The sequence below is a fragment of the Fundulus heteroclitus genome, chromosome 15 (genome assembly GCF_011125445.2).
Source record: "Fundulus heteroclitus isolate FHET01 chromosome 15, MU-UCD_Fhet_4.1, whole genome shotgun sequence".
NCBI lineage: Eukaryota > Metazoa > Chordata > Actinopteri > Cyprinodontiformes > Fundulidae > Fundulus > Fundulus heteroclitus.
Genome location: NC_046375.1, coordinates 11,045,655 through 11,058,317, shown reverse-complemented (window position 1 = coordinate 11,058,317; position 12,663 = coordinate 11,045,655). Strand labels below are relative to the sequence as shown.

General features: G+C 39.1%; 1 protein-coding gene across 6 annotated transcripts in view; it reads right to left on the bottom strand.

Annotated features, from left to right (window-relative positions):
* The window catches only part of utrn (utrophin), a 242,331-nt gene that overhangs the window by 227,239 nt on the left and 2,429 nt on the right, over nucleotides 1–12,663 (bottom strand). For all 6 annotated transcript variants that reach the window (XM_036147379.1, XM_036147378.1, XM_036147377.1 and 3 more), the window contains exon 2: nucleotides 12,039–12,203. In XM_036147379.1, coding sequence (XP_036003272.1) covers nucleotides 12,039–12,111 — 73 coding nt within the window. In that variant the 5' untranslated portion in view covers nucleotides 12,112–12,203. The remainder of the gene's footprint in view (nucleotides 1–12,038; nucleotides 12,204–12,663) is intronic.

Genomic DNA, 12,663 nt, shown 5'->3' with positions numbered 1-12,663 from the left:
ATTATTCCTCAGCAAGTAACCCAACCCTCTTGCACACCAACTCACACAGCTGATGAAACATTCCTCAGTACGCCCTGTGGCACGAGGCCAGGGTTCGCTTTAGTTAACAGCGACAAGTAGCAGAGCCCGTATGGTGACATACCACGCCCTCGGTTTGGTTAACGCTTTCCGAGAGACAACAATACCTCTGAGACACAACAGCAGAGTCCACACCCCAGAGAAAACGTGGAACCAAATACTCCTGCCTGGAGCTCAGCCGGGGAAGACGACAACAGAAGATCACACGTCAAAAAGGAGTAAACAGTTTAAGGAGCGTGAGGAGGGGGACAGGATGGGTCTTTCCTTTGAGTTTGGTTCGCTTTCGTCTAAATGTTTCAAGTCCAACAAGTTTTCATTTGGGGGCGGGGGGGGGGGGAGTAAATACAAGAAGTTTTAACTCATAAATTATTAAGTGAAAAAAAATGTAAAAGAAAATAATCCAAACCAACTTGGCCCGATGTGAAAAAGTGTTTGCCCCTAAACCTACTGACCTAATAACAGGTTATGCCACTCTTGCCAGCAGACTCGCCTGAGGGGTTTTTGAGATCAAGCAGCCGGTTTAAAGTCCTTCCTCTGTGTTTTAATTGGATTTATGTCGAGACTCTGACTAGACTCCAAAGCCTTCTTTTTTTTTTTTTTTAAGTTTTAAAGCCATTTAAAAAGGTGGACTGGCTCGTTAACCAGAACCAGAACCCAAGTGCACTTGAGCTTAAGGTCACAAACTGATGGTCGGACATTCTTGTTTAGGATTTTCGATTTAAGACTTTAAGGTTCCATCAAATTAGATTAGAATATAATCCTTTGTTGTCCCACAGTGGGGAAATTCACATGTATAAGCAGGAAGTAAGTGAAAAAGTCCACAACAGAAGAAGAAAAAAAAAAAAACGCCGTTTAGTAATTAAAAAAATGGCGTACTCGGATGAAATAAAACGTGCAACAAAGTGTTTAAAATATGCATGTATAATTGTGTAAAGCCCCTAGTTGTGTCATCTCCACTCCGTTAACCAATCCCTTCTCCTTTTGTAGCGTTTTTTTTTCTCTGATAGAATTAGACCACTCATAATCTAGTTTAAAATGTTTTACTACCTTATTGTTTTATTCATTAATCAGCCATTTGAAATGGTAAAATTAGTCCACAAACTATTGCCGCTGCTTTTTCCTTATCGCCCATCTTTACTCACTCTGAACTCACGTTTTGTCTCGAGAGGTTTTGTGAGATTTCCGGTCTGACATCTGAATATTCCTGAGTGAAATCTGTATGTCTGCTGTGCTTGCCATTTGACCGGACACAACACACTGTATGAGAAAACCTGTTACATCTACGATTTATATTATTTCTTTTTTTGTTTATTCTTTTTTAAAATCCCCATGTGTGACGTCACTCCGGTTTTGAAAATCAGCTGGTAATTTTAAAATCATGCCGTGTGAACCAGGCTTTATTGAGCTTGTTTGGACTAGTGATGGTTCTTAAGTCTACAGCTCAAGTAGAGCAAGTCCTCCTAAAGGTCCTGAAGCAGCAACTCAGTCCCAGACCATCACACCACCACCACCACGTTTGACTGTTGGTAGAAAACATTACACACCAGACGCATCGGGACACAAATCATCCGAAAATTTCCACTTTTGTCTTGTCCGTCTGATGGATTACAAAACTATCGAGGATGAACAAGAAGTTGTTGATTGTTGAACTCTCATCCAAGCCATTTCCACTTAGACTTTTTCTTATTCTTAAATTATGAACAGCTAAATTATTTGAGGCAAGTGAGACCTGCAGTGCTTTAGATGATCTTCTGGGTTCTTTTTTTACCTGCTGGAGAAATCATTGATGCGCTAATCTTGCTAGGGTGCCGCTGTTCCTTGTTTTCTCTGTTTGTGGGTAATGATTCTCACTTTGGCGATTCGCTGTCCCAAAGCTGCAGAAATTACTGAATATCCCATTCCAGACTAAAAGATATCATTGACTTCCTCTTGTCTGTTCTCATTGGGATCTTTCATCCACTTTATCCTGTCAGCATGGGTCTATTTACGCGGTTTGTTTATTCTATTATAGGTCCGGCTGTGATTGGGTGCATGACTAACTAAACTGAACTCAGCTTTCCAAAAATGTTGTTAATCAGTTATTGTATAATAAAACAAGTGGGTGTGGCGATTAAATGTTTTCATGGGACAAAATTGGTTTGGATTGTTCTTTTTTTCCCTTGATAAATAAAACAATTTTTTTTTTATTAACACAGGCTTTGTCTTAAACATTTAAATGTGACAAAAAAATTTAAATCCTGTGAAAATGATACTCATGACACAACAAACTGAACTCAAACCTATCGGAGAAACTGATGCGCAAATAGAACATCGTAGAAAAACAAGAAAAACTTCCAGGTAACAGACAAGAGGTCGTAAAATAAAAGGATTAGCTACATGTTAAATACTACGCAAAGCGTGCTAAATGAGAATAGCTGAGACAGCGATATGATAGCTGCCATTTTATATTTGTCTGCACTCTGGAATGAGGAGGGAGAAGGGAAGTGCAGGCACAGAATAAACAGGTGGACCTTCAAGATGTTACAAGATAATCCAAGCAGAACTTTGTGAAATAGTGCGTGTAAGCATGCTTAGCACTCCAACTTGTGGCAAACCACAGTGTACAAGGTTAACCGGAGAAAAAAATGTTGCGCATGAAGTGAAGCGAGAGTGGTGTAGAGTCCAAAATAAAAAAATATACAAAAAATAAAAAGATGTGAGGTTCACAGCCAGTTGCCGCTTTCAAAATCAGACACACAAATGCAAGGTAACAGAGTTGCAGTTTATTCTGCTGACAAACTTCCACAGAACTCAAAAATGCTTCGCAGCACCTCTTGGCGCTTTGCTTTTTGCTTTCCTTTGATTATTTTTTTTTCTTTGTTTTTTCCAACGAGACAAACGACTTTCAGGTAAACAAGTTTGCAACAAGGAGGAGAGGTGGCAAAACAATCTGCAGCTAATAGTGCCGCCCCTCCGACAGGCAAATGGTCTTTAGATATCAGAAATGAAGCTGCGCGTAGGTCAGTTGCTGATTGGTTGAAAGTCGGATCGAGCTAGACAGGATCCAACCCCATTTATCACGAGGAACACCAACCATGAAAAACACTGAAGGACAAAGACTCCACAGATAAAATGCCCGACACGTGCTGCATGTGACAATCTAAGTTTCAGTCTTTAACAAAGCAGCTGTTTCTCCTTACTACCGCTATTGTCAGTGAAAAGGCAGAAATGAGACGATTATATTTACATACAAATTACAACTGTGGCAGGTAAGTTTTCCCAAACTGACACGCAACACAAACCACTTTAAAACTTAATTTGAGCGGGTAGCACGACAAATGTACGGAGGCCTTAGTCCTCGATAAGGTCGACCCAGGTTTGACTACAACCCGCGGTCCTTTGCCGCATGTCTCTCCCCCTTTTCCACCCACCTTCCTGTCAGCCTACTGTGTTAAAAAGCGAGCCACTAGAGCCGTGAAAAATCTCCCAAAAAAAAAATAATAATAATAAAAATAAAATTGAAGCTTGTGTTTGCATTTTTAATAAACATAGTTTGTGACACCATGTCAAACGTATTTTTGAATGACTGTATTAGCACTAGGGCTTGACGATATAGAAAAAAAGCATATCGATAAAATAGAAATCTTATTGATCGATATCGATAATTATGAAAAACATTCCAAACATACATTTAAAGTGCAGTGTGGTCCATTTTATGCTGTTGCTTAATGACCTATTTTTAGATAAAGAATTCAAACACAACCCTTTATTTAACCAACTTTTACCAAAACTGCAAGTTTTTAAAAAAGAAAAACGAACAGGTGCTCTCCGAACCTTTTGAAGGGGGCGGAGCTTGGTGATGGAGCGTTCCTGGGTCTGTGTTTGTGATTGGTTGGGAGGATTTAATGACTGTAATATTAATCTGCAAGCCAGAATGCAAAAGCAAGAAAAACTGTTCTTATATTGAACTTTTTATTGACCCTTTTTTTCCTATCGCTCCCCGCGTCTGTTGATCAATATATATCTTTATTGACTTATCGTCCGGCCCTAACTAGCATGCTTGAACTCCAGTACTGTTGGCTGTTTTCCCAGCTGTGAAGATATCCCTCCACTAGGGGTGTAACAAAACATAGATCCACATCGATATATCGGTTAAATTATTAACAATCCCATTGATGCAAGATGTTAGTTGCTTTTGTATTTTTTGTTTTCTTTTTTGTGAGTTGATATCAATATAAATTAGGGCTGTCAGTTTTAACGAGTTAACTTTGTTAGACCATAAAGCCGACATCTTTTTTTGACACGCGTTAATCGCGTTAATGTTTTTTCTCCCCCGCAGCACTTTCCATAGTTCCAGGAATGCTAGACACTGTAGCAAAACAGACCTGCACTCACTGTTGCCAAATCCGCTTATTTTATGCGACTTTTAGCTTCTTTTTTCTAAAGTCCCTTGTAAATTTCATGAGTTGCAGGTTGCGGGGGTTTTTTTGGGCTTGTTTCTGAAAGTGAAGTCGCTTATTTGGACTCTATAATAAGTGGCACTGCCGCACTACAGACTCTGAGTATAACCAGCTGAAATATCCCTCCGCCTCATTACGCGCTGGAGCGCATCCTCACATAGGAGCCGAGGGAGTAAAGGCAGATGGAGCAACTCTGCCGGATTTTCTGCAGTTTACGGTTGCAATAACTCATAACTGCTGAAAGTAGATTACTTGGTGCAGATCACCATTTTGAGCAGAGATTTGTTCTGAAGATGAGTTTTTACATGCTGATAACATTGCAGAACCCAAACCCATAAACCATACTTTAATGCTTATTAATTTGTTGTCTCTGTAGTTGACAAACTAAGGCTGAATCACATTGCCAAATGAAGTACCCTGGAGTTACAGTGTCAGATCTCTTTCAAGCTTATTAAGCTCCTGCCCCAGTTGCAAGAAAAGTGTAAGACTCTGGAATGACCTGGAAATTTTAAACCATTTTCCAGGCTTTAAATTGGATTAGATGTGTGTGTGAGAGAGTGAAAAAAAAACTAAAAACTTGTGACTTTATTAAAATGTAAAATGTATTAATTGATATGTATATGCGTATTACCCTGTCTATCTTTGTTCAAGAGGCAAAAAAAATATTTTGGCATGAAATATTTATTTATTTACACACTTGTTTACACATTATGTAAACATCAGGGTGTTAAGAGAAGCGATTTAGCCATTATTGGCCAGAGTTTAACATTCTATGGTACCAGGATGTTTCATTCCAATTATGAAAAGTGCTTTGAAAGTAAAAAGTAAAAGAAATTTGTACAAGCATGTTTTTTTACTAGTGTCATTTATTGCAAAATTGCATATTGAAATGCCCAAATAGGCTTTTACACTTTCTGAAATAAAAAGATGAAATATGCAATTAACGTGCGTTTAATCTCAAATTAACTATTGAAATTATGCAATTAATCGCAATTAAAACTTTGAATCGTTTGACATCACTAATGTAAATCATCGTCTTAGGCAGATAATACCGCATCAAATCAATCGCATCAAACAGAAATAGTAGCAGACTTTGAGATATCGGTAAATATCGTATCGTCATTTAAAGAAATCAATATAACCTCATATCGTGACAAAGTTGGCGATTTACAACCCTGCCATCCACTATCCAGCGGGTATCACCCACTCACCTGCCTCTCAATCATTTCCTAAAGCTAATGTTTCAGCTCCTGGTAACCTACACATCTTTCTCTTAAAGGAGCTCCTTAGCTGCATTTCAGACTTCACAGCTGCCACAGCGTTATTTATACACAGAAAACCTTTTCACCACCAGCCTTTATAGACTTTAACAGGTTTAAAAGTGGTGGGTCTAAAATATTTTGCTCCATACTATTCCACATATAAACTCTGAATGATAAAATGAAGAACCTCATTTAATGGAAATTTTCTCATGTGACAGCGGTATGCACCTGAATTGGGGAGGGGGGGGGGGGGGGTAATGTATAATTTTCTTTTGCAAATGAAAAAAAACTAACAAAAAAAACATGTCATCCAAGTGTATCCACCACCCCCCTTTCCAACTTTTTGCTGCTGGTAAAGCTACTAGGCTTTTGGGGCATGTCACTACCAGTACCACTATCTAGAAATCCGGAGACTGAAAGTTGTATCTACATCTTTGTGAAATGATTCAAACTAAGTCAGACTGGAATGCATTATATCCAGCAGCATAATATCAAGAAAGCATGTAAGTTTTGTATTATTGCCCAATACTGATGACGGACAGAGTAAATTCTATTAAACTAACTCTTTTCTTTCTTTTTCATAATCACAATTTTCCCACCCTTTTCTGTGTATCTCCATTCCCACAAATATGCTTTTTTTTATGCATAAAGAGCTGCCAGACGCCATCAAACTGAATGCAAGTGTGAATGCATCCAAGAAGTCTTTTGTGATTATGATATTGCTAACACTTATATGGCCATGATGACTGATTTGATATATTGTGCTACTCTAACGGAGAGCGTCTGTGAACATCTATTCTCAACTGTTGCCAGATTCTCACTTGGATTTAGCTCTAGTCTGACACTTGAATGTGCTTAAATCAAAACCAGTGGTGGTTTGAAGCTTTCATATGCCATTTTTTTCTTCTTAAATCAACATAATACCAGACTAACTTTATGATTTTTATTTTCTACTCTTCAACAAAACTAAATACATAATTCAAAATTTAATAAACTAAACAATGTAGTCAGGTTTTTGATCTGTAAATCTTGTAGATTGTGGATTAAGTATCCAGTTTCCTCATGTTTCCCTGCATTAAAATTAGGAATGTTGAGCATCTTGTAAAGTTAGACTTTGGTATCAGTTTCACAACTAAGGAAATAATAAATCTTTTTAGCACATTGGCACCAGAGGAGTCCCGATCCACATTTCAGGAAACCCTGATCTAAACCATTCTATTGTAGCTCTGGCTTCATGTTTAGTTTTGTAGTATTGCTACAAATGTCTTTAACACCTCTTACAGGTATTCTTGCATCCTCTATTTAGCGCCATCCATCTGCCCATCATAGCCAAATGCATTCACTAATTATATTGCAATAGTAAAAACACTGAGGTATGTTGTAGTACTGTGACAAAATATGGAAAAGTCCATTGATTATGAATGCTTTCACAAGGCTCGATATCTGTTCGCAGAAAAAAAAATACACAGGATCAAAGCGATTGGGTTCAATCTAAACTTACAATTCTGTATATGCTAAGCTGCTTTAGAGTGCCACAGCAATGGCATGTACCAAATGTTTAACTTTACCTTTTTAGTTGCTGTGGTGACCTAAATCTTTGCGAGAAAAGCCTTGAGGTTTGAAGACTAGAGCTGTAAATTACAAACTCTTCTGGGAGTTTCGGCTCAGTCGAATTCCTGGCACGAAGTCCGAAGGCACACACCGAGGCTGGGTGGGAGAGGAAAGCTGGCACGTGGATTTTCTTTCCTCTTCTCCTCGAGTGTGTTTGATGGTTGAGAGAGACAGCTAAGTGCAACTAGCAGCGGGGAAGTACAAGCTGCAATTTTGTTTTAAACCAGAATAAATAATTATAGAGGAAAGTCTCAGATCGCCGCTAACAAAATGAAATGGACCTAATAATAAATCAGATAACTTAAAACAGATCTTGTTCTGGGTTATACTTGTACATTATATAGAACAGCTTTTGTTAAAGATCTCTAGTCTGCAAAAGACAGTCCATTTTCACATTATTACAGATTTTCTTATACCTGCTGCTTTTTGTTTTGTGCATCCACATCTCTGGCAGTCTGTACAGCTGGGTACAAAATAGGCCTGTCATAACTATTATATAATGCGGAAAGTTTGAGCTGTCCGCAATGATTTATTGGCGTCAACACATCAATCTATCCACTTAACTATCCATCCATCTTCTGTCACTTATCCAGGACCGGCCGGTGGGGACAACAAGAGGACAGCCTGAGCAGAGATCCCTGGACCTCCCTGTTTGGCAGCCAACTGTTTTAGCTCATTCAAGGGATTCAGAATCATCCCAAAGCCAGCCGTCAGATAGCATCTCTCCAGCAAGAGCGGAGTCTGAACCGAGGCCTCTTGCCAGTGGGACGCGTCCGAATCACATCCCACTTGCCAATGCAATTTCCCTTGCTTTTATAATAAGCAAGTGGAAGAAACTAAAAGATGGGCCACAAATACTTCCATCGTTTTATTATTTTCAGCGGTTTAACTACAACGGCATTTTGTCAGCAAGCATGAGTGGGAAAAGTAATAAGAAATCGCTCTTCTTTTCCATTCCAGATTGTAACCAGTCTGCACAGTTTGATCTGGATTAGAAGTTGATCCAAACCAGATTTCTCCAGGTGGGTTGCTGCTCAAACTTGCTCTCTCTTGATTAGACTTAGACTTAGACAGCTTTATTGTCATTTTGTATGCGCAAAGTGCGTACAGAACGAAATTTTGTTTGCATACAGCTTGAAAAAAAATAAATACAAAAATCACAGTATATTGCACTAAATTTCAGGATTTGGTGACTACTTAGAGCTAGGCATGGGCTAATGTGAGATTCTCATATGATAACCCTCAGTAAACCTACCACAGTTTCAGTGTATTTATTACAAACATGTAACACATGAATGTAAAACATGTAAGACGGCTATAATGTTATGTGTAATTAATTATTTATTTAATCGTATTACAACTGAATTTGGTAGTAGTTTTTGATTAAACGTGCTTATTGCATAGAATATTATAGCGTTCTGCCATTTGGCAGCAAGAAAGCAAGCCGACATTAGCTAGGGTAATAATAAGTCTGGCTATCTGCTTGGATATGGATTGCAGTGACAGACATATTGCTTATTACACCCCAATAGCAGTTTTATAGTACAGTTACTTCAAAAAGGGCTCCTTTAGTTTCCACATCAAGAAGGTCGCTGTTTCTGACCTCAAGAGTTTTTTTTTATCCTAAAAACTGGAAGTATTGCAGGAGCCTTCTTTCAGCCAGCCTGCCAGCAGTGCGCAGCAGTAAGTGGTGGAAGAGCTGCGCTGCTGTATGCTCCATACATCCACATAAAAAAAAACTGGTTACTTTGGCAAATACATCATTAAATGGACTTTCAACCACAGGAACAGTATGATAGCAGCTTTGAAACCCTTGGCATAGTTTGAACCCAATAACATGCCTACAAACAGCTCAAATTACTTTAAGGAAAGGAGTCCCCCCTCCAAAAAAAGGTAATAACAGATGCCATAAGATCCTCAGCCATCCATGCAGATAAACCAATGATAAGACAGACAACTCATCACGTATAAAAGCATTGGTACCCAGATTTAAGCATGATTTAAGATCAAAGGTATAGTGGACGATTTTTCTGGAAATGTAGGTGAGAAACACCCAATTGACTTTTTAAAATAACTGCGCATGCACAAGACCATCCTACCAGCCATTCTGCTTCTCAGAAGGACCGCAGAAAAGAATCTCCCACAAACACTCCGGTCTTATTTATATTTTCTAACGCTTTCCTCATCTCCTCATTAATGTGTAACACAATTTCCTCTTTTGTGACTCTCAGTCATTTTCAAAGTATATGGTGAGAGCAGCGGTGGTACAATGTACGGCTGAAACCGCAGCTCACTGGAAACAAACAATAGAAGTGCGCAACAAGCAAGCGGAAACATAGCAAGGAACGAGGACACACAGCGGCGTCAGGTGAGCACATCACAAGGATTGGGGTGTGGGACAACCAACAGATAAGATGATACCCCTGGAAGATTGTCCACTATACCTTCAATCCTGAGTATCTTCTGTCTAAACATTAATATTTACCAACTGCAAAGTTCCATCCAGTTAAAAAGGGGGCTAGTCGTCTACTATGATGTAAATTTCTACCCTAGGCAAGGCAAGGCAAGGCAAATTTATTTATATAGCACAATTCAGTACAGGGACAATGCAAAGTGCTTTATATAATTAAAATATAACAGAATAAAAGCAAGTAGGAATAAAATGTAGATAGAAATTAGAACAAAGAAGTGGTGATTCAGTTAACTAGAACAGTTGAAGGTAATCCTAAACAAATGTGTTTTTAATCTTGATTTAAAAGAGAGCTACCCTAGTAGCTCTCTGGTTGCATTCAAAGGTTTTCCGATTAAATTAGCACGCCCTGTTGGCTTATTATATTTCATATCTGTATTTTGCACTTTAGCTTTTGCTTTATTTGCTAGTAAACAAAGCGATTTTGTGTATATTTACAATGACAAGACCACTTGACCAGAAGTACGATATTCCACATGCATGCAACGAGTAAAGGAGAAGCAACGGAGCCGAGCGAGTCAACAACGTCCAGTGGAAGTGCAAAAAGAAAGAGGTTAAGTGACCCCTAACCCTGTAGAGTGGATTGGTCTTTACTGGCTCTTACAGTAGCTGCGTCCATTGTCACATCTTGCTTTCTAATAACTCTGCGGTACTGCAAGCAGATGACACAACAATGTTTATATCTGGTGACTGTGCCTGGTGCTAAAGTTCTTTTCAGACTCAAAAAGAACTAAGTAAACACTATCCGGATCAGAAGTGGGGAATCCAGGTCCAGAAAGTAGAAAGCCGGTCCAGAGATTAGTTCCAACCATTTGCATTTCCAGCTCCACAGCGTAACAGGGACTAACAATCACCTCCTTAAGTGAAGAGGATAAAGGAAAACCAGGGGATTTTACTTTCTGAAGCCAGAATCCCCATCTCTGATAAGGCCAAACGCTTGGTGCATATTGTTTTATTTGAAAATGAATGTATTGGTTTTTTTTGGGGTTCTCTTTTCATGGTCAAAACACATGACTAGACCCCTTTAAGCCTTCCAGAATATGTACTGTGTAGGTCAGCAGTTCATCGCAGACAAACAACCACCAACTCAGACCTCAAGGCATTTTAGACCCATCAAGTAAAACGAAATGCATGTTTCTTGGACACTGGGAGGAAGCTGGAGTACCAAGAGAAAACCCGCATATGTGGAGAACACGCAAACGTGATTCAAGCCCAGGACTTTCTTGCTACGTGGCAACAGTACCAACAACAACAATGGAGCAGCAAAGTTCAGTTTCTAAAGGTTATATGATTGTGGCAAGTGCATCAACAATTTCAAGTTAATGCATTTGGCTTAAGCTAATTTATTTGCCTTAAAAACATTTTTTTTTTACATGGCGTGGGAGCATTATCGATAGTAGCTGAAACAGAAGACTTTAGATACCTGACACCGGTATTTAAAAAAAAAGGTACAGGTTTTCAATGCATGAACTTTTGTCAACGCTGGACAAGTTCTGTGCAGAAATATGAACGCTACTCGGTCACTCATCCTGCACCACCCCCCCTCTCTGTTATTCATCCGAAACAGGAGAAGATATTCCACCTTTGAAGGGCACGTAATTTATCACCTGGGACTTCCTCTAAATCATCTTAAATTGCCTAACCTGTTCGGCAAAAGTGCTCCTCCCACATGAACAGCAACTTGTTTGTGCATTGTCTCCATCTCTGGGGGTGGTGTCTACAAAAGATTAACGTATGGAATGAAAACAGTCACAGAGAGAAGGAAAAAAAAAAAGGGTGTGTCTCTCTTTAAACCCATCCCTGCATTCTTTTCTACGCTGCTCTCTGCTGCCATTGGTCGCCTTCTCCAGTTGCTTTCTCTCTCACTATCTCTTCGTGGACTCGGTACAGTCGAGCGTCTCCGGTTCTCTTCACGCTTTTGTTGCTCGCTTTGCCTCCGTCCCTTTTTTTTTTTTTTTCCTTGCCTCCATGGGAACTGGGGGTCAACCATGCACAACAGGATTTCTGGCTCTGTCAGGGTTTCCTTTGGGTCGCTACCCTCGAGCATGTACAACAGACTGTAACATTACTCAGTGAGGTGATGTGAACCTAAAGAGACCTAAAAGCGTTGTCAGAATTTGCACTTTGCACACGTGCTGGGCGCGCCGTAAAAAAGAAGAAACTTTTCAGAAAACATACCAGATCTCCACTTGATGATTTCGTTAAACTCTTCGTTGACTCCTCCCTCTGCAGTGTTCCCTTGTAGTGCCATGGTAGATTAATAATCCAATGCAAGCACAGATTGAATTGTGTGGTACACCTCAAGGCCTCTTTGGAAACAGTGGAACAGCTCTTCCTCTGGCCCTGCAAGAACAAAAAAAATGGTCTTAAGGCACTTCTATAGGAGCAAAAACCTGACTGATATGTAAAATTATTCTTATCCTTATAGTTTATATGTCATCAGAAGGCATAGCAGGTCTTATTCTGTTAAAATACCTTCTGTAACGCGATAAACAACTGCAGCTTTGAGTGCACTTCAGTGGGTTTCTATGTAAATGAGCAACAAAAAGAAATTAACAAATGTTAAAAGCAAAGTTACATGTTTTGTGGGTTTTTTTGTTGTTTTTTTTTTTAAATAAAACTCATAAAGCTATGATGTGCATTTGTATTCAGCCCCCCTAAGTCAATATTTTGTAGAATCACACTTTGCTGAACTACAGCAGCACGTTTTCTGGGTTATGTCTTTAACAGCTTCTTAGACATGAAAGTCTAAATATCTAAAAAATAAATAAAAAAGATAGAATTGGTAAAAGAAGATGGCCTG